General features: G+C 45.9%; 2 protein-coding genes across 6 annotated transcripts in view; both read right to left on the reverse strand.

The window, feature by feature from the left end:
* Window positions 1–151: 151 nt before the first annotated feature.
* Window positions 152–12,671, reverse strand: MNMIP1 (manchette microtubule inner protein 1). The gene is made up of 18 exons (XM_089479003.1): window positions 12,587–12,671; window positions 11,308–11,465; window positions 9,314–9,374; window positions 9,087–9,211; window positions 8,633–8,723; window positions 8,278–8,366; window positions 7,654–7,750; window positions 6,921–7,027; window positions 6,702–6,800; window positions 6,028–6,064; window positions 4,927–4,995; window positions 4,010–4,136; window positions 3,335–3,399; window positions 3,028–3,146; window positions 2,614–2,673; window positions 1,737–1,888; window positions 1,150–1,213; window positions 152–1,005 (listed from the first exon to the last, which is right to left on the reverse strand). The coding sequence occupies exons 1-18, from the start codon at window positions 12,588–12,590 to the stop codon at window positions 892–894; spliced, it is 1,638 nt and encodes a 545-aa protein (XP_089335129.1). The 5' UTR covers window positions 12,591–12,671; the 3' UTR covers window positions 152–891.
* Window positions 12,672–17,302: 4,631 nt separating this feature from the next.
* THRAP3 (thyroid hormone receptor associated protein 3) overlaps window positions 17,303–21,862 on the reverse strand; it is a 30,249-nt gene continuing 25,689 nt past the window's right edge. For 4 of the 5 annotated variants that reach the window (XM_089479264.1, XM_089479265.1, XM_089479267.1 and 1 more), the window contains 3 exons: window positions 21,094–21,289; window positions 20,167–20,349; window positions 17,303–19,489 (listed from right to left, as the gene is read on the reverse strand). In XM_089479264.1, the coding sequence (XP_089335390.1) occupies window positions 19,268–19,489; window positions 20,167–20,349; window positions 21,094–21,289 (601 nt within the window). In that variant the 3' untranslated portion in view covers window positions 17,303–19,267. The remainder of the gene's footprint in view (window positions 19,490–20,166; window positions 20,350–21,093; window positions 21,290–21,862) is intronic. The other variant, XM_089479268.1, reaches the window with a different exon arrangement.

Below are 21,862 nucleotides of genomic sequence, written 5' to 3' on the forward strand. Positions count from 1 at the left end.
AATCAAAATATTTCATGGCCCTCAGTGGAATCTAAGTATCAAGATAGGATATTTTGATCTCTGCAGACATCTAAACCTCCTTCTGACACTCACCACTGTGCAATGCACCCCCCAACTCCAGTTTGCATATAAACAACAGAGACTCTCCCAGTTTTTGCATATAAAAATATTTTTATTTTAAATTAAAAAGGTGATATATTTACGCATTAAAAGAATCGGTCACCGTTAGGTGAGACCAAAATGGCTGCAGAAGAAGATGAAGAAGAGGGTCCAAACCACAGAATCAACTCGCTTGTTGCTGCTGTGGCCTCTTGCAAAGGAATTGCACCATTGCTGTGTAAGGATCCTCCCTTAAGGACAGCTTAAGGTGACAGGGGTCAGAACCTTATTCCTTAATCCTGGTTAGAAAAAACCCACTGAATCAGCTAATGATGAGCCAAAAACATTGGTAAATCCCATCGACTCAATGGGCCAACTCTAGTTGGGGCAGGCAAGTTTCTGGCCAAGGATTTCCTATTCTATTGGTGAGAAGAGCTGCAAGATTTAAACTGAGCTTAACATGCAGATATGTGTCTCCCTAGCTTCTCAACTCGCCTGCCGTGTTGGTTGTGGCACATCGCAGCCTCATCTCAGGTGGCAAGGACAACTGGTGTCTCTTCTTCCATAGGCACTGTTGGACAATCCAGGCTGGATGTAAAAGGCCTTCTAGAAAAATGAGATATTCATTTGTGGCAGCTGGACCACAGCCAAGAAGACCACATTGGCCTCAAGCATCACTGGACTGTAGCACTTTTGTTCCCCCAAGATCCAGCTAAGAGCACAATATGGCCATGGAGAACAGGATGCAATGCAACTGGTTCAGTCCTTAGTGGAGACCTTGTAGGGGTTGCTCTAACCAAGCGAGGATATGCCAAGGGCTGCCGGTTCCACACCACCGGGCTTCTTGCAGCCCTGGTCCACCAACCCTACAGTCGGCAATGTCTGCTTCAGCCACTCAATCTCTGCCTGCAAGGAGGAAGAAATATAGGTGAGGCCAAGAGGCCAGGAAACACCAAGAAAGGTCTCCCAGAGTGTCCCAACTGGGCACAGCCACCATTTTGTTTCTCTCTTGTGCCATTATACACAATGAGAGAGGGGATAACATCCCACCTGCAGAGCTGCTCTCTTGGTCTGTTCTTGGCTCATCTCTGCCTTCAGCTCTTCCATGTCTTTCCTGCAAGGAGAGAAACAGAGAGACATCTGCAATATTAAAATCAAAAATAGTCCTCAACTAGCTGTAGTCCAGAAAAATAACTCTCTCAGACTCTGGTAATCTCCCATTCAAGTCGATTTCAGGGCTGAAAAACCCATTATACCCACTCCTCTCTCCAGCAGACGGAGCCAGAACGCCTGCTTTCGGACAAGGAGTTTTTGGCTCTCCTGCTCCACACCGTGGTGGATTGCAACTCAGGTTGCAAGATAGACCACTGCCTTTTTCATCTGCAAACTCACCAGGGCCCCTTTCTCACCTACCCAACTATAGCTCTGTAACCCCACTCCCATGGCCATAGCAGGATCCTATGGGATCCCTAGACATGTAATTCAGTAAGGCATTCAGATTCTCCAGCAAGGATTTTAACTCCTGAGCTACACTGATCTCCTTTTAATGTATTTATTTATCTTTTATTTCCTAAAAGTGTGCATGGAGGAAGGATTGACTCTTGGTTTTAAGGAAAAGGGAAGCAGGCCCAACTCACCGATGCTGGTCATGCATCAGGTCCATGAGGGTCCTCAGCGTCCGGAGCTCAGCCTTGAAGTCCTCCAGAGAAGATAGCGGTTCCTTGGAGGAGGGATTCTCTGAAACTGCGATTGGGGACTCAGCTCTTTTGGAAAGCAATGGCACCTTCACCTGCCAAAACCATAAAGGTAGGAGAGTAGTCAGATGAAGTCACAGTTGGACCAGCTTGTCTATAAGGTTGAGATCTTTCTGCAAGAGCTGTAACTTCTCCTTCAGCTGTGAGACAATCTCTTTCCTTTTTGGTTGTTTTAATGTGCTTTTATTGATTTTTAATACAACTGAAAAAGGTGATTGTCAGTTCTAAGACGCACACAGACATACACATCCCACCCAGAAATGGTTCTCTCACCCCACTCCAGATGATCCTATGTACACAACAATTAACTTTTGTTAAGTCTACCTCTTGTTTCTTTCACATTTGTTCTACACACAGACAAGACATTCTTGCAACAGGTAATTGTGCACAGATTAGACAAAAGCACAGTGGGAAAGAAAATGGAGATTGGAATAAGGAAAGCAGCAGTAAATGAAATGCACTGGGTGCACTTGATCACTTAACTCAGAAGTAGTTCTAAGAAAGTGCACCAAATGTTTAAATATCTATTTGTCTGCCTTGCTTCTATGGACCATTCCTTTCCACAAAGTCTCCCATCCAGCTTGTTACATATGGTGTGACTGAAGATTTTCTATTGCTCCAGGATTATGTGTTTTCCTAAACTGAGAGGATTCAGTGCATACCCTTGGTGTGATCAAAGCTTCCATGGAGGAAAGGACCTTTATGCTCTTCCCCCAAAGAACAGCATTTCACTTTGCTTGTTCCCCAACCCACAACTCACCTGCTCAGGGCTTTTGGGTTTCTCTGCAGAGTTTGTAGGATAAATGGACCCTTTCTCAACCTGCAACAGCCAACAAGAAAGAACAAGCAACAACCATCATCAAGATCAGGCAAGCCATTCCTGCATCTCAGCTTCACATGGTGGATGGACAACTCCTGATGCTAAAGTCAATCCTCCATATCCACAGATTGTTTATCCACGGATTCAAGCATCCACAGCTTGAAAATATTATTGGAAAGGGGAAAGCCTTTAATTTCTCCTGTCCCCACAGCTCTGTCCCATGGAAGCACAGATGCTGCAGCCATTTGGGCCAAGTAAGGGCAGATGGTCAAAGACTCTCAGATACATCCATTTGGGCTGATTAAGGGCAGACAGTCACAGACTCTTGGCCACCAGAAGCAGAGAGGGACTCACCACCATGGAGCCAGCCATCAGCTGGCTGGGTGGCCGCTTGCCTGGCATTTTGGGGCGGCTGGTTGTCGGATGGGTCAGCTTGGCACCAGGAACCACAACGGCATCGAAAGTGTTGTTTTCTGCAAGGAGAGCGACAGAAATGGAGAAGCCGGGTGAAGAATTCTGTGCTTTGCAGGACAAGCAACCACGGAGCCCTTCAGTGCAGGCCAGGAAATGTTTGAACCCAAAACAAGGCAAAAGTGGATCTGACCCAGAGGAGAAAGACGATTTAAGAGTAAGATGCACCAAGAAGGCTGGGAGCACCTACCTGTCTCCTTGGATTTGGCTTTCCCTCCAGGTGTGGCTGTGCAGGAAACTGGGATGTTTGAGGACCTGGAACAACATCAGAGATTGAGTTGGGGGATTATGGGGACACCACTAAAGCAAGGCCAGGGTGACCAGATGTCCTCCTTTTCCAAGACATGTCCTACATTTCAATCTTCTGTCCAGGAGGTGTATTCCAAAATGTCCTCAATTTTGAGCATGACTAACAGTCTATCCACGCTGCAGAAATTAAGCCGTTTGGTGCCACTTTAACTGTCATAGCTCCATCCTGTGGAATGCTGGGATGTGTAGTTTGGTTAGGTCTAATTGTTGTGCTGGCGTACGCCTCTTTTAATGATATATGTTCCAACTGGTTTTACATTCTTTTTTTCCAATTGTGTTTTATATCTTCTGGATTTTCAACCATTTTTTTCTCTCTCCATATTTTGATTGGGAAAAATAAAGACAAACAATGCTTATTTTGTAGCGGTAGGATTTATTGTCAAGAAGACAGAGGAAGTTTAATAGATAAAATATTAACATTGTATTATAGAGGACATTGTAAATGCCATAACATATTGATTAATATAGTAGTAAAATTTGTGATTTTAACAGTGTAACAACAGAAGTTTTGTATTTTATGTGTAGATAATAATTTTTTATTTTAAAAAAATCTTACTTTTGGGGAACAGAGGGTGCTGGCTTGGCCTTGGTTGGCACAGGGGGAGGTGGAGGAGCTGCTTTCTTGACCGGAGGAAGAGGAGGATTGGGTTTGGAGGCCTCCATTTTCTTCTGCTCCTTGGAATCTGCAAAACAAGGAGGGATGTCTTAAGGACAGATGGAGAGAATACAAACGTGACAAGCCTTACACAATGCCTCATAGCCTATTGGTGCTGTTTCCACATTCAAATTCTCCATGCACATACTGTGCACAAGCATCTAAAGCCATTGACAACCATTCCCCTGGCCTCAAACCGACACCAAAACCTTTTCACTCTGTGATGCAACAGAGTCCATTAACATTGTTTCTTTGGGGTTGTGTTTTTGCCATTCCATGATCCCTCTTTCCCCTGTCATCCCATATTGCAACCTGTCTCTTCCAGGAGACATTTTAAGCATCCTATTGTCATCTTCATCCTCAGCAGAATAATTGGGTGATATGCCAATTACATACCCTTATGGGAAGCATTAAAAGAGCAGTGCATTCAAACTAAGCCCAAACACCAGTTTGGCAGCATCTCAATAAGACCTACATGGCCAGGACTTGAATAAGTGCCTTTTTGGGGGAATGACAATTCTGGCTGGGCAAGTTTCTGGGAATTGTAGTCCCCCCAAAAGGCACTTTTCCCAAGCTTCGTTTACAATATGAGCTTGCAAACGCCATTCATTTTTGCAGAAGCACCCAATTACTCCTCTCCGAATTGAAAGCAAGCAGGAAAACCACAGCAGGAAAAGGAAAGGCAACAATCTGTCTGTGCCACCACTGAGCAAAGCAAGAATTTTGTAAAGGCTGAAAGCAGCAGAAAACAAACCCCACACTTCTTTCCCCCCCCCCCTCTTTTTCCTGGCCTATGCAACATCACCCCATTTACTCACCTTTGAGGTCTCCAAGTGTTCTCATTTCTCCTTTGCTGCCCTGCAAGCTCTTTTTGACTCCCTTGGTTGCTTTATTTTAAAAAAAATAAACACACAGAAATGTTACTAGAGATTACATCTGGGAGGTAAAATTTTAATGGGGAATGTCCCTCTGGCCACATTTCTCTGGACATAAGTATGCAAAAAGCCACAGGTGGTTAAGGACCAGAGGTATTATTTCTGCACAGGACTTTTCTACCACCAACCAGGGACCCCTTTAACTATCACAGCTGCATTCTCAAATTTGTAGTTTGCTGCAGCACTACAACTCTCTAGCAAAAAATTCCAACTGCCCTCTCCAAAACTGCAAATCCCAGGATCCCATAAGATGTTGCCAAGGCAGTTAAAGCGGGATCGATGTGTCACAATTGCACAACATAGAAGAGATGTAGGTTTTGCTCCTGCTTGCAAGTGGGACATGAAGAAGGAAGAATCAACCTGAAAGGCATTAGCCCAAATCCTACTATTTAGTCCCAACTGGAGTAAACCATCAGTGGGATTTATGTAAGCATCTACTCATCGCTCAATAATTGATTCAATGCATCTCCTCCAGCTGGGACTCACCAAGAGGAAACTAATGGTGCCTCTACACTGTAGAAATAATGCAGTTACTGTAAGTGCTGTAGCTCCATCCTATGGCATCCTAAGGTTTCTTAGTTTTAGAAAGCCTTTAGCCTTCTCTGCCAAAGAGTGCTGATGCCTCTACAAACTAAAAAGTCCCAGGATCCCATAGGAGCTAAAGTGGTTCCACAGTGTAGCTACACCCCAAGCCATTGTATGACCCAGAGGGTGTACTGGGACTCTCAGTTGAAGTCAATCCATTGGACCCATTGGATTTACCAATGTGTTGACTCAAACTTTAGCACTTGAATTGATGGGTCTACTCAAAATAGCCAATTATTGGCCTCGGGTCAACTTTTGTACTTCATTTTCCCCTGAAGGAAGCAATAAATGGGTCAGTTTGACCAGGGAGTGGGGAAGGGGGCTTGTTATGGGTTTCTGGAGGTGGGAGGTGGCATTGGTCACCCTCCTCCCCTGCAAAAGACGGGGCTTATTACTCACCAGCCTCCTTCCTCCTTGTAGGCACCTTGGTTCTGATCTGCAGAGAGACAAGGCACCGGGTGACAACGGGAAGGAAGAGGGAGGCTGAGTCACATGAAGCGGCTGCTTTGGTAGGTCTGGGTTGCACTTGCTCACACTCACACACAAGGTTCAAAGCAGGGGAAAGTGATGGTGGCCAAGATGCAACATCAGCACACAGGAATGCCACAGAAAGGAAGCAAGAGGACCTAGGGTGCCATCCTCTCCAAAAGTCCCAGTTTGGCAGGGACAGCCCCAATTAACCCTCTGCCATCCCACTTTTCCAGCTGCTTTTAGTATGTCCCCGCTTTACCTCTTCATCCTCAGCTTCAGTTGCTATAAACAGAATTCAAAGTGCAAAAAGTGGGGTTGCGTTCAATTAACTCAACGGGGGAATGAGAGAGGAGGGAATGGAGTCTTTTTTGAGAAGAGGGAATGGTGTCTTCCCCTTCCCAGGAGGCTCAGGCAAAAGCAAACTGCTGCAGCCTCTCCTAGCTTGTCTGTCCTTCCTCATGAATCACCTTTTTTTGTCTTGACCACAGATTTCCTGGTTTTCATCTGTAACATGTTGGAGGATACAGGCAGTGCCCTCCATCACGCCAGCCAAGTGCCCCAAAAGCCCCATTGCCCTCTGGGTGGGGTGTCCCCCTCCTCACCCCAGGCTCCAAATGGGTCAGTGGTATGACAAAGTTGTCCGGGAAGAGGCCCTTCTTGCCCCGGTTCTCTCCTTCCCACCAGCCCATGTCAACTGTCTCCTGCAAAGGAACCAGAGAGAGGGGTAAATTCAGAGTGCAGGAGGAATGAGAGGCATGTCCTCCCACTTCCATTCCATGGTGTGGCAGAGGGCCTCCCCATTCCCCACTGCAAGAGCCCACCTTGTTCAACAAGAGAATCAAGTCTCCTTTCCGGATGGGCAGCTCATCTTCATGCTCTGGTTCATAGTCAAACATGGCCCGACAGTATCGAGGAGTGTCGCCTGGGGCTGGAGGGAAACAGAAGCCAGGTCAGATATGGACATGCGTAGATGCAGACATGATGTGACTGGATCTCCACTTTTTGCTGGGTCCCTTCCAAGTACCAGACCAGATTGCACCATCCGGCTGTTCAGAGGGTGAGGGGAGAGAGTGACCCATGGCTGCTGGTGGATCCCATGTCAGTCAGGTGGTGGATCTCATCCTGGAGTGGGAAGTGCCTTTCAAAGGCAGACTGAAGCCCACCATGGATCCACTGCATCACTATGCCCCTGAGAAAGACCCTCCACCGTTACTGGCTGGTAAGTTTTAATTGTTGTAGTAATTTAATTCTGTTTTAATATACTATTTTTGTATGTTTTAACTGTATGGTGTTTTTTTAATGTTGTAAGCCACCTTGAGTCCCAACCTTGGGAGAAGGGCAGGGTATTAATAAATATAATAATAACAATAAGTTAACACATAGGGTTTTTTTTTATAGTAGTATTGCATTCTGTTTTAATGCTATTTATTTTAATTTGTATTTTTCACATCTAATTAAGTTTGTGTCTTAACTTTTGTAACTAAGAGCTTTTCAAAACTGCACTGTTTCTGCCCATAGGCCCAATGATGCGCAGTGGCCACAGCGGTCACTCACCACTCTCCTGCAAGGGCCGGACTTTCGGGGTCTCTTGTGCCGGAGGAGGAGGAGGAAGAGGAGGAGGAGAAGCCACCTTCTCTGATGGACTCTCCAGCTGGAGCAAGGAGGAGAGAAAACAAAGAGGGGATTCATGCTGGACACATGTGTCCATTCCTACGGTCATGGAGGCACATCCTGTACAGCACTATGTGCTCCGGGTAGAGCAGTGGTTCTCACAGTTTGGTCTTCCAGATGCTTTGGACTTCAGCTCCCAGAATTCCTCACTGCTGGCCAACCTGGCTGGGGCTTCTGGGAGCTGAAATCCCAAAGTTTGGGAATCAGTGGGCTAGAGGAACCACCAACCGTAACACTTGCAAGGCAGAGAGCAGCACATGGATGCCGACAAAGACAGTTATGTCCCAAGTGAATGGACTCCAAACTTTCACAGAGGCCATGCTGGGCGCTGGCAGATGGTGGCTTCCAATCCAATTTGAAAGGTGCTGTCCAAGTGCTCATCGATGGGTTCCCCACCAAACCCATCCCATGCCTTGGGATAGCTCCTTTCAAGTTCTGAATAAAAACCAGAACGAATTTGCTGCCCACAACTGACCCAAGCGCCACCTGCGTCCTGCATCCACTCACCTTCTCAGTCTCATTGAGAAGAAAGGTCTCGTTCGTCATTTTGGGACGCTGCTTGGCTGCACCCCCTTTGGGTGACAGGAAAAAGGCATCTGTAAGAAACAGGTGAAGAGGGAAAAGTATGGGGGAGGAGGGCATTTATACCCTACCTCATCCCCCCCCCCCCCCAGATTCCAAGTTACAACCACTATCTCCAAATCTGTGGATCTCCCAGTTGCACAGAAGCCCAAGATTTATGGGACACGCTGCACACAGTTAAAACGATGCTCTCTTAATTCTGTTCCACTGTGCCACTTGTGTTTCCAATTCAGACTACTATTGATCCCCCCAATGCCATCCCCGAACTGGCACTCAGCACCTGAGGATGTGCCATTCAGCTCTTGCACAAAATTGGAAGGGAAGGCGCCCAGCTGGCCTCCCTTTTCTCCCAGCCACCAGCCATCTTCAATCTGAAAAGGAGAAAAAGTAAAATGAAGGGTTATTTTGGAAGGACTGTCTTAAAAGTGGGGCTGGAGAATTAGGTGGCCATTTGGCCAAATAGGAGGGCAGCCTTTGCTTTGGAGAGGAGGTCTCCATGGGGCCACAAGCAGACCACCATCACCGGGATCCCTCAGGAAACAAAAGTGATGTCTTCCTGGGTTCTTCCACAGAAAACTTGGTACCAGAGGTAAAAATAAGATGGAAAAAATAGGAAAAGCTTCTTGCACTACACAAAAAAGAGATGGTCTGCATGTTTCCCCAAACTTCGTACCCATAACTAATAATATCCACACGTGAAACACCGCAGCCAACATCTCACCCTTCCATCTCACCTCCTTCAAGATCTGCACCAGGTCTCCAGGGCAAAGCTCCAGCTCATCCTCCTTCGCTGGGACATAAGGGAAGGTGACCTGACACCAGCGTTGTTTCGCGGTTGCCAACTTTTTCGTAGCATGTGCTGTAGGAACAACAAGACAAACGCAGAATATCCCACGAACAAGATGATACATTCAGTGCTTGTATCTTGACAAAACCGCACTTTGGTTTGTTCAAGACTTACCACTGCGGAGAGATCGGGGGTACCTTTGGGTGCCATCCGCTCGGAGGCTGGCTGGGATTTCCTGCAGGAAAAGCACAAGTGCAAAAAGCATGAATGCAAAGCCCAGAATGGTGGAGAGAAGGCAGGAGATGGATAGGTCATCATCACATATCCTGTAATCCCGGACGGATCCAGGATGCAAGGTGATACAAATGCAAAAGTTCAACAGCGAGTAGAGGAATGCACACTCCTGTCCTTTTAAAAGTCACGAAAGGGAGAATTTAAGCAGCTGCAGCTCCTCATGCAGGAAAAAGAGAAAATTGCAGCTTTCCAATCCCTCAAATCTCTGCTCAGCCATCTACTCAACCTCAGAGACCACTTTTGCAGAAACATGCTTGAGGAGATGGGTGATGCCACCCACCTCAAACCCGCCAACCCTTTTTGCAACCAGAGGGATATGGTTGGAGAGATGCATGGGTGCAAGAGACATTTGGCCCTTGCAAGGGAACACCTGCTTTCCACCTGCAAAGTGGCCACCCAATCTCCACCTGTTGTGCATCCTTGCTGGATGTAGCTCAACCTGGATGAAGAAATTTGTACTCAGGACCCCCACTGGCCAGTTCCAGCTCTCACCCCAGCCCTTTCCACAAACTCTCTGCGCATTCCTGCCTCTGGTCCCACAAACCAGGACTTTCTTTCTCCCTTTCTGGATCTCAAGGAACAAAACCATGGACTAAAGCCTGCAAGGAGTTCTAGGTTTGCTGGCTGCTCTGCTTTATGCTATCCTGTCTTGGGCTGCGTGGACACAAGAGTTGGAAAGGTACCTAAGGGTCACCTAGACTGACCCACTGCTGGTTCAGGAAAAGGAGGCCCTTGAGAGCATGCAGACTGCAAAGGGAGGAAGATTATGCCTCGCCACCCCATCCTTTTCGCCTCCTCTTCCCCTTACCCAGTGGAGAGGATAGAAAACACGTGGAAACACAGCCATCCTGGAGAGCAAACCAGAGAATACAAAACTCATTGGCCTCAAATATATAGGTGATGGAGGGTGGGTGGGGCTTCAAGGGGAGGAAGAAGATTGAGAAAGAGAAAAAGACTTCAACAAATTCAACCATGGGAATTGTAGTTCAATGGGGCAGCCAAGGTGCCTTTGCACTGAGCCCCCAATGCCTCTCTTTCTCCCCAAAACTACAATTCCCAGACTTTGGATGGAGACACCAGGCCAAGTCTGTTGAAAATGTGGTTTTTTTACTTCATGTGTTTAGCTATGGTTGCCATGAGAGTTTAGTGGTATAGGAGCCAACTTTTGTGGGGAGCTACCACTCTGGTGGTCATGCTGTCCAGGGGCTTCTGGGAAACGTAGTCCAAGAAAGTAACTTTCCCAAGCTCTGGCTTGGAGGAGGGACTTCCATTCATTCCTCCACACATCTGGGAATGACATTCCCATGTGTCACGCATGAAGCACCATGTGGCTCAGTGCACAACTGAGTTGGCATGTGTGCCCATCTGCACCCAGGTCGGTTTAGTTGTTTCCAGCCTTTGCCAGCTCCCTGTTTAAACAGATGTCCAAGGGCCCTGGAAAGCAAGGCTCCAGATAACCATGGGCAGGGGATAATGGGCGTGGAAAGGAGCCACCTCTTATCCAGTTCTATGCCTGGCCCTTTGCCACCATGCGCCATCTAAGCAAATCACCCTCCGCGGTGCAAATCAGCCGAGGCAACAATTTGCATCATTTGGCCGTGGACTCTGTCTGAAGGCAAATATCCAGGCAGCACCCCAACAGATACAGCACAAGACTGGGGCCCAAGGCAGAAAACAAGCCATGGAGGGAGGAAGTATATTTTCTAAAAGGTCCCACCTCTGGCCCAGAGGTTTTACTTCTGCGTGTTGTGTTTGTTTGGAGGAACAGTCTGTTTAGCTGCTGGGAGAGGCAGTCCAGTCACACCTGGAAGTTGGCAGGACCCCCCGGTTGTTGTGCCAAGGGGTCTCTGGGATCCTGGCTGGGGGACACTCACCTGGACAAACAGCTGAGGGAAGAGTCCCACCCGGCCGTCCAGCTCGCCCTGCAGCCATCCCTCCTCCGGCCCCGGCTGGACCTTCTGGATGATGTCTCCAGACACGATCTTCAGCTCATCGCCCAACTGGCCCTCAAAGTCCACCAGGACCAAGACCTCTGGGGAAGAACAGTCAGGGGTCAGCTTTCCCAGGGACCCCCTGAGCCACAGCCTCTCCTCACCCCCACAACAACACATCCACAATCTTCTCTGATTTCAGACGCTAAGCAAGTACCAAGCCTGGTCACTCCTTGGAGGGGCATCCCAAGAAATGAAGTCTAGGAAACATCTCTCCCAGGAAACAAATCCTGCCTGAAAGAAGTGCAGGAGAGCCACTGTGACTTGCTCCCTCCTCAGTGTGACATTCCTTCAAATATTTATTATTACCATGAAGAGGTTCCTACTCTCTTGGCCATAGAGACACATTGGGGGAGCAGATTGGGGTCTGTATCCAACAAGGGGCCTCTTGGCATTTTAAAGGGGGAGGCATTTATAAAGTTGTGTGGAATGCAGAGGACTCAAATTACATTCCCTTTAAATGCCTCTGAAGGTTGCAAAGTGGAGCAAGAACATTACAGAAGGACTGCTTCTTCCTCCCCTTTCTTAAAATAAATGTTTAAGAACAGCAATCAGGTTGGTATTGCCAAATTTTGACTCTCAAAATCTGGCAGAGTACCAAGGACCATGTTGTGCTCCTGGAACTACACCAACATTCATACACACAAGCACTTTGAGCAATTGTCACTCCTGTTCCCAACACTTTTCGCACACTGAAGCTTTGAACCAAACCCATTTTTATGCATGATTACCTAATCTTAATCCTTAGCCTTAATCTTCTTCAATCTCAATGTGCCTCCGCAATATACTACTTTTCCAAATGTTGTACAACCATCCAGTACAGTAGGCCAACCCTGGACCATTCCCCTCCATCCCACAGACAGGGAGGGAGTTTAAGGGACCCCAGGACAGAGATGGGATTAGAACTCAGGACCAGCTCCTTAACCACTATGCTACACTGATGGCAGAACAAGGAAAGGCAAGCCTACCCAGCTAATGCTTTGTGTTGCACTGTGTATGATGTAGTGGAGTTTGGTCACTGGGTAGCACGTGCACATTCATTGCAACAAATGCAACAACGTATTTAATAATGCAATAAATAAATGCAAGTATCAGACCATCCCAGGACTGCTGCACCCTTCAAACCAAGGCTGCTTTGAAAGACAGGGTCCTCTTTACATACCCATGCTGCCTCCTCTCTCAAAGGTGCCCAGCCGCCAGCGCCTGCATGGATCCAGCCAGCCCTGGGCTCCTGGTGAAGTGCGAGGCTGAAATGGAGCGTTCCTTCTGTCAAGAGAAAGAGGGAAGGGCCCGTCAGGACAAGCCAGGTGCGCACCCAGGAGAAGGATGGGCCTAGACTGGGCAAACAGGTGAGACAGGTTCCTTGCACAGAGGCCTCTCGACTTTCTGGGCTGCTGAGAGCTTGCAGGGAGTCTCTGGGTTGACTGGCATGACCCCTGGCCAGGGTGACCAGATGCCCTCAGAACAGCAAAGGAGGACAAGCACTGCAAAAATGTGGGACGTACAAGAAAAATGTAGGACGTTACCAAATACAGTGTGCCCTTGGTATCCACTGGGGTTTGGCTCATTCCAGTACCTGCTGTGGATACCAAAATCCATGGATGCTCAGGTCCTACTAAATACAATGGGATATTACTATTACTACTACAGTGGGTCCTTGGTATCCGCTCCGGTTTGTTCCAGGACCTCTGTGGATACCAAAATCCATAGATGCTCAAGTCCCATTATATACAATGGGGCATTATTATTACAGTGGGTCCTTGGTATCCACAGGGGTTTGGTTCCAGGATCCCCCCATGGATACCAAAATCCATGGATGCTGAAGTCCCACTGAATACAATAGCATAGTAAAACAATGTCCCTCATCTAAAATGGCAAAATCAAGATTTACTTTTTGGGATTTATATTATTTTTGAACATTTTGAAGTCATGGATGGTTGAATCCATGGGCAAAAAACCCCATGGATACAGAGGGCTAAGTGTAAAAACTAAAAACACTCTTATAAATGTAAATGCATGCCTCATATTCCTGCTCGAAATAGAGGACCTTTTGAAATTCTTCCTGGACAGAAGGCAGAAATGTAGGGCATGTCATGGAAAAGGAGGACATCTGGTCACCCTGGGTGGATTGTGTCCCCGTTTCTCTTAGTAAAGGAAATGGAAACTATTCTGTCATAAAAGAGCTACCATGGGGTATATTTTTGAGTCATGAACCTGTTGCATCCCATTTTTCCATGGGTGCGAGAGACTAGGACCCACCTCTCATCCCAGCAGCCCAAAGATAAATTGTGTAGGTACAGCATTTCCATTTTTAAGCAATCATTATGAAAGCCGCTGGAGATGAACAAAATTGTGACTGGAATCATCTATGACGGCTATCTTGTGTAACTTTGCATATATGAAGGGAACTTCTTGCACCTTTGAGACTTAAAGGTGCCACATGATCCTTTGCATATTGATTTTTCCAGGCTAAATTTGAATTTTATATATACTTAGCTATGTAACAGAGGCAACGAAGCTGCCTCTGCACTGAAAAATAATCCAGTTTAACACTGCTTTAAATGGCTCCATCCTATGGACTCCTGGGATTTGTTGTTTGTTGTGGCCCTAGAGGTTTCTGACAGAGAAGGCTAAGTATCCCATAAAACTACAAATCTTAGATTTCCATAGTATTGACCCAGGACAGTTAAAGTGGTGTCAAACTAGATTATTTCTGCAGCGCAGATGCGGCCTAAGAAATCCCATTAACAGATTTTGAAGATGTGTAATGGGACACCTGTATGCAGGTCTGGGTACACAACCACACTTCCTATTTGGTGTCCCAATGCACTGAAATCCTATCTGCATTTATTTAGTCAGTACAAAAGTAGATGCAGAAATACCTTCTTTCTCCTTTTAGCCATTTCCTGGATTTCTGCGTCTCATGGATCTTCAAGAAACCTTCTTTTAATGCCAACAGAAGTTCAGGTTCCTCTTCTACTGAGGGCAAATCATTTATTTATTTATTATTCATTGTTTCGCTGCCCAAAACTCTTTGGAGCGAAAGGGATGACCCCATGTTCAAGGTACAATGGGCCTTTGGTATCTACAAGGTTTGGTACCAGGCCCTCCTGTTGATACCAAAATCTATGGATGCTGAAGCCCCATTGTATATAATGATGTAGCAAAAGGGCACCCCATATATAAAATATCAAAATCAAAGCTTGCTTTTTGACATTTTTTGTGGAGGGGTATTTCAAGCAGTGAATGGCTGAATGCATGGACTGGACCTCCTGGTGCACCAAAACGGAGCAAAACCTCTTCCTCCACCAAGAGCAATGATGCTTCCTTGTTGAAATGATGTTGGCACCAGGTTGCGCTGCCTTACCCTGGCCCCCCACACAACCAGAAAGACCTGTTTTGCTCTTTGACAACTCACAAAGCCATTTTTAAAAAACCACCACACCTCCTATTTAAATAAGAGATTCTCTGCTCCATTGGCCAGCCTGGCATTTGGAAAAGAAGGCGGTTATCTGTATTCCACCCCCATATTTGCTCACTTCTCTTGGCCATTGGCTCTAATGCTACCTTTTTCCAAAGTCTGGCAAGACACCTGGATCCACAGGGCATGAATCCTGCTCTCTCTTATCCCTGATTCTTTCCTTTTCCCAAAACCATGCAAGAGTCAGATGTTAAGATTTCAAACTCAGCTGCAGCATCTGGGAGACACTAGTTTAAAAAGTGTCATGGCAGATTCGTGGCGAAGCAGAGGCCAAAGGCAAACAAGAGACTGGCACTGCCAGTCAGTCTTATCTGCTCTAGAATACAATAGCATAGTAAAACAATGTCCCTCATCTAAATAGCATAGTAAAACAATGTCCTCTAGAAGCCAAACCCTAAAGACAGGGAAGCCCTGCTCTCCAGGAGCACAATGGGACCATTAGGGGGCATAGGAGCCCTATGAAACTATCCCTTATCTATCGCCAGCCCTTCATGGAAGTGGCTCCTCTGTGCCTTGTGGAAATATGTTTGATTTCCTTCTAGTGGAACTGAGTCCTGTCTCACAAGGTGGACTACATACAAGTCAGTGGCTGAACCATTTTCTCCACCACTCCAGTGGTACTATTGGTGTTGCCAAACACCATGGGAATTGCATAAATCCCAAGGCCAGCTCTGCCCAATTGCAACTACTCAAAATCTGAAATTGCAGTTGTGTCAAGGCTGGATGTGGAGGGCCGTACCTTCGGTTCTGCAATTCCTCCATTTAAGACTGTTTGGGGTTTTCACACTCAGGGTTTTGATACCCAGGAAAAGAAAAATAGGGTCAAGGCTGGAGAGTTTAAAAAGGGGCTTACAAGCAATCATATAAGCCTTCCTGACAAATTGGACTCTAGAAATCCCAACTGAAGCTTTTCAGAAGAATATTAACAACTGGATTGTTGTCTGCAAACTTGGGCGCTCTAGTGACCGAAATTTCTGTGCAATTTCTGTGAATAGTAACAACCATGTCTTGGATGTTTGATTGAACACACGCCACAAAACATCAGGATCTTTTTCACTTGCATGTGAAAGTTGCCTGTTCACTTATGAGAACTCTGTGTGGATTTTCTAGTCTTCTTTGGCAAAGAATCCTCAGAGGTAGTTTTGCCAGTTCCTTCCTCCGAAATAGATTCATTGCCAGTCTTCCATCCCATATATAACCAGGGCTGACCTTGCTTAGTTTCTAAGATGGGATGGGATCAGGTGTTTTTAGGGTATTTAGCCCTGGTTCTTTTTCACTTACTGTACTAGATTTCCTCCCTTCTTTTACAGTAATTCTTACCCATACACTCTCTTTGGACAGGAAAAAGCCATCCTGATTCATTCTGTGAATTTCCAATTGGCCCATCCTTGGAAACTCAGGCAGAAGGGAGGTGAAGATTGACTTGAGAGTGCAATGAAGTTCAAATTAAAGGAGCTCAATGTTTCAGGGCAGAAGATGGCTTCCCTGGCAAGGCCTCCCCTGCAAGGCAGGCGCCACGAGGCTCCAGCAGATAAGAACATGTCTTGAATGCTGCCAAAGAAGTCTGACAGACACTTACAGTTATACCCCTGGGCAATGGGGCAAGTTGGTTTTCATTCCCTTTAGAACTAGGAGGGGAAAGAGGTGTACCTGCTAGGAAGAATGGAGTATGGCTCTCCCATCCCTTCAGGGTTCAAACTCTGCACTTAACTCCCTGCCTCTCAAGCCTCCTACATGTACCAAACAAGCATCTCTTCCTTAAGACTGGAAACAAAACAAAAAACAAAGGTGGTCAGCATTTCTAAGTAAAATCTTCAAAGCGGAGAGGATGGAGCTCTGTTAGGGAGCAGGACTTCACATGGATCAAAAATCAATTATGCATACAGTAGTCTTAATTTAATTTACACAACTGAGATTCTAGATTTCCTCGTGTAACGTGAACTCGTCCTCCTGTAAAAAAAGTAGAAGAAAAACCAGAGATACACCCATGGATCTAAATCACCTGAGAGCATGCAGCATCCCACTAGGAACATTTATGGTCATTTTAGGCCCAGGAAAGGCCTTTTACAAACTGGATGTACCCCCAAACTGACCTCTGATCACTTCTCGTTTTGTAAAAAAGGGCTCTCCTGTACCTAAAATGGTCCAAGGAGGCTACCAACATGGCAAAAATGTACCCCTCTGGCCCTGAGGACGTTGGTAGATATTTGGAAGCAAACACCTTTTGTTTTTTAAGCCTTTTGGTGTGCCCCCTGCCAAGCTCTCTCATTTTCACCATGGACTTTGCATGCCCTTTTGCCCAATGTTATTTTGCTGCTGGCCCCGTCGAATGCAAGTTTATCTGTTGCATCCGCAGGATGGAAAAAACATTCAAAGGAGAGGGACACACACACGCCGTCATTTTAACGCAATTTTATTTGAAGGGTCAAAAAAACAAAACCTTGCAGGCTCTGTTAAGCAAGCAATGCCTCAGTCCCACAAAATAAAACTTATTATAGCACAGAGAGGGAAGGAGGAAAGGGGAAAATTGAGGAGAGGAGCTCCACCAAGCCCTATTTCCGGGAGCTGATTCCTTAACAAAACTATTATGTTCCCCATCGCTGACTCAGGGACAGAAGCATCACCACCGGAGCATCACCTTTAGAGCATTACAGGCATAAAGCTGAAGAGAAGAATCGCCATCACAGAAGTCAGTCAAAATTGCTTTATAAAATGGTTAATAAAAATACTGGGGGAAATCCCTCATTTTTCATGCTACGGGCTTCATTTTATTTTAAGCCTAGTATATTCAGAAGTTTACTTAGAAAACAACGTGACCCGGAAAGTTAAGTGTTGGGATATCCAGCGCTGGAAGCAAAAAGAGGGTACACACAAAACCAAAATGCCGCCAACATCAACCAAGAACAGCTTTGCGTTTGGGTGGGCCTTGGGACTGGAGGGGAGAGGAAAGACTGGCGTCTTCAACTGTGCCATGCTAAACTTTAAAACTCCAGCACAAAAGTGGACAAACAAACAGTGATTCTTTTAAAAGAAAAAGACTTTTGAGTTCAGTTCCTTTAAATTAAGATCAGCAGAGTTTGGTCCCAATGGTTTCTATTGAGGTGTTTATTCACATGCTGAATACAGCTCTTGTATAGGTTAAGAACTAGAAAGGGGTTTCTGAAAGTAACCATTTTCAGGGGCGACTGTATTTATTTGCCAATGCTTAAAATAAAAAGTCATTTTAAAAAACATCTACAAACAGGAATGGGGAGAGGGGAACAAAAGAGTGACGAAACTGCTCCCCATCTCCATCATCACTTTCTTTTCTTTGTTTTAAAAAGAAAGAACATTCACAGTAAAAATTAACATCATATACAAGACCAGAGAAATAAATGGCTGGAAATGCAAAAATACCACTGGATCTGTGCACATGCAAGAACCTACAGCAATGGAATACAGAATACAATATGTAAGATAATAGAAGAAAAATTCCAGATGTTACCAGGAATTTATCTAATCAATATGACAAATAAAATTTCAGATAGGAATCCAAGAAACAATCGGAGACAGATGTTATATATGATTTCAACTGCAAGAATCGCATATGCACAGAAATGGAAAGAACGATCTACACCAGATATCGATATACATGGCTTCAAAAAACATTAGAGGTCATCGAAATGGATAAACTTAGACAAATGTTAAATGGAAAATCAACAGAAAAAGTAGAGCTACAATGGAAACCTTTGCAAGAATGGAAATAAAAATTGGATTTATTAATTTGAGAGGCGCAAATAGATAGAGATATATTATGTAAGTCCTAGTTGGACATAAATACTCAGCTGTTTGCGCCATATAATAAAAACCAGGTTATGGTGTTGCTGTCTTTTCCCGCATAATGAGTAGAAAAGAGAATAACAGACTGGAGCTATTCAGAAAATAAATTAGGTTATAGAAGTTTTAAAAAGACTACAACTTCAGTGGTACATAGCTCAGAGATTCATAATGGAAGACAAAAAAACAATTGAGATTAATGAATTTTGTAAAGTCTTTAATCTCAGTTTTTTTCTTTTTAATAATGAACAATGAAACACGAACTTATGTATTGACAAGTAATATCTGTAAAATTGTCATTGTTGTTTTCTATCTTCTTTAAAAATAAAGATTAAAAAAAGGAAAGGAAATAAAGAACAGAGAAAAGAAATGATTGCCAAGAGTAATTGGACAGAACTCACTCCACCGTCTTCTGGGGTCACTGGGAGGGGAAAAATCAGAAAAACAAAACATTCAACTAGTCAATAAGGATCAATTAGTCCAGATTGACAGAAACATCTTCCTCCCACTCCAGGGTCTTGGGCCTTCCTCCTCCTTGCGACGGGGCTACTCTGCCACCGACTGAAGGGCTTCCTTCTCCTCTCTGTTTTCGGCCCCACTCTCATCATCCTCAATCTCTCCTTCTTCGCCACTAAACTTGTCGTGGGCCCATTTGGGGCTGGTGCTTGACTTCCGGTAAAGGAAACGGCCCCGGCCTCGGGGAAAGATGCCCCGGCCCCGGCCTCGGTTTGCCCATTTCTCTCCGCCTTCGCCCTCACGATCATCATGCTGCAGGTAAAAAGGAGAAAAGACAAGAGCAAAAAACAACATTGGTTGGTCAGCAAATGCGGAGTTCTGCAACGGCCCAGCTCAGGGTCTTCCGTCTCTGCCCATTCCCATACCCTTTCTACTACAGTGATTCCTGCCACACTTCCCAGATATTTAAGGTATATATGCATTGCACAACTGTGGCAGTTTGATACCGCTTTAACTGCCATGGCTCCATCCTATGGGATTCCAGGCTCTGGGGAGGTCCTTAGCATTCTTGTCCAGACATCCTTGTCCTGTTCTGTGCCACACTCTCATCATCCTCTATCAAGCACTAGAGTGCTCTGGCAAAGTATTCTAAGCATCACATGAAACAAAGCTCCCCGGTTTCCACAGGTAGAACCCACGGCAGTCAAAGTGGTCTCAACAAGTGCTATCACCGTGTGGTGCAGATTCAGTCCACAACAAGCAGGAGAGGAGGACTTCTCTGAGATAAGGCCATTTGTACCTAGTGCTCATTAAGTCCTCAGTGCTGCCTTTCTGCAAGGGGCAAGGAAGGTGCCAAGATGGCCAAATGAAGCCACCCAGTCCCAAACCTACAAACACAACTGTACACCAGCTTTAGGAGGAAGGAAGCTTTCCACATGGACATCCCCAACACCTGGCAATCAAATCCCCCCCACCTCATGCACACCTACCAAGTAGTACTTTTTGCTCTTAGGTGTATACTCAGGGTCCCACTCTTCCTCTCGGGCTCGCTTCTGGAAATCAGTACTGACACCGCCAACACCGCTACCACCAGCACCACTGCTGTTGTTGTTGTTGCTGTTGCCTGAAAAGTTGCCTCTTCCCCAGCCACGGCCTCTTGCTCGGAACTGCTGCTGGCATCATCAGGTGGGGGGGAGAGGAGAGAGAAAGAGAGAAGGTTTGTGTGCTGACTTGAACGTTGGCACCTCTTGATTCCTGCAGCCCTTAATTCCAAAGTGTGGGCACTCTGAGCAGCTCCGATGCTAAATGTTTATACCAACAAAGAAACCTAACCCTGCGAAAGGCACCGAAGTGCCACTCAGCACACACACGGATGAGGCGGGATGAAACTCTATAGGCAATAGCAGCAGCTTCAAGGTGGGCACCTTCTCACTGGGCACTTATGGTCTTTCAAGAGAGCACTGTGGGCAAGGACCTCTGGTTTGCTACTGACCTTGAGAGAGTGAGTGCTCAGTTGCTTAAGGATAAGATTTTATAACTGCTCTATTTTAATTCGTTTTAAGATGGGATGCAGGTTCCAAGGTGTCCCCCAACCTCACCTTAAATCAGTTGTTAACCATCACAAGATCTCATGACAATTCATTTCCCCATGTTTTACTTCGATTAATCTGCAAATTACTTGAATAAGTCTCATTTCTCTAAAATGGCTAAGAATGGAGGGTTGCGGAGAACCTTGAGAACCACCTGCCCTGAATCAGGATAAGATGAGCAGAGAAAAGCCTTAGCCTTCTCAATGAACTGATGCACAGTTACTTTCTGCTGGCTGTTCAAATCATTTCCATTCCTCTTCCTGGAATGAAGGGAAGCCCACCATGACCCCTACCAGCCAGCCCACCTCCTCTGAAAAAGCCACTTACGAAAGTCCCCCGAGCTCTGCCTCTTTCACTGGGGCCAGCAAACTCCTTGGTGCCAAGGCGGGACTTGTCAAAACTAGGGGGAGCCGGCTCCTCTCGCTCTTCTGTCTCCTCAGGGTACTCTTCTGCTTTGTAGGAGCGTGAGGACTGGGAGGAGGAAGAGCTTGACCGAGAGCGCTCCCGGACACGTCGGTGCTTCCTGAGAGGCAGGAGTGAAAACAAGAGAAGTGTCGGTTAGGAACAGCCATACGCTGGCAGTCCCAAGTTCAGCCATCCTCCGCTTTCAGGGAGGCAAAAGGCTAAGATAATCATCGCAAATTGATACCCAGCCCACTGAGACTTGTGCATCATTAGGAAAATCAGTGCAAATATCCCAGTCTATCCATAAGACCATTTTCCTCAGCTCCCTGCTATCTTTCTCACCTGAAAAACCTGTTGCAAAAATCACGTGATGGAACAATATTCAAAACAAACCTTCCTGTGGCATTGGTCTTCCAGCAAGACTTGATCTGCAAGCACCAAGGCTTTAAACCTAAGCTTCCTTTGAATCTTATCAGGAGATGTTCAGTGGTAAAATCACCTGTCCTGAAACACAGCTGGCCCACCATTGACAGACTTCATTTCCGAATGTACATTCTCAGAAGCTTCACAGTTCATGGTGCTTGGCTCTAACAGGTCAGGTAAAGACTCTGCACAAAGATGACTCCTAGACTAGTCTCTCGCCCCCAGAATCCTGGACAATGCAAGAGTTCTACAGTTTTTTCTGTATAAT

This window comes from Sceloporus occidentalis, unplaced genomic scaffold (genome assembly GCF_023333645.1).
Source record: "Sceloporus occidentalis isolate IW3139 unplaced genomic scaffold, rSceOcc1.0.p SCAF_13, whole genome shotgun sequence".
Classification (NCBI taxonomy): domain Eukaryota; kingdom Metazoa; phylum Chordata; class Lepidosauria; order Squamata; family Phrynosomatidae; genus Sceloporus; species Sceloporus occidentalis.

Bases quoted from the DNA above. Each gene is read 5' to 3' on its own strand.
- MNMIP1 (XM_089479003.1), bottom strand. The intron at 9,375-11,307 runs GTGAGTGTCCCC...CTTTTCCTGCAG, and splicing joins TCCCTCAGCTGTTTGTCCAG to GAAATCCCAGCCAGCCTCCG. The intron at 1,006-1,149 runs GTGGGATGTTAT...TCCTCCTTGCAG, and splicing joins CCAAGAGAGCAGCTCTGCAG to GCAGAGATTGAGTGGCTGAA.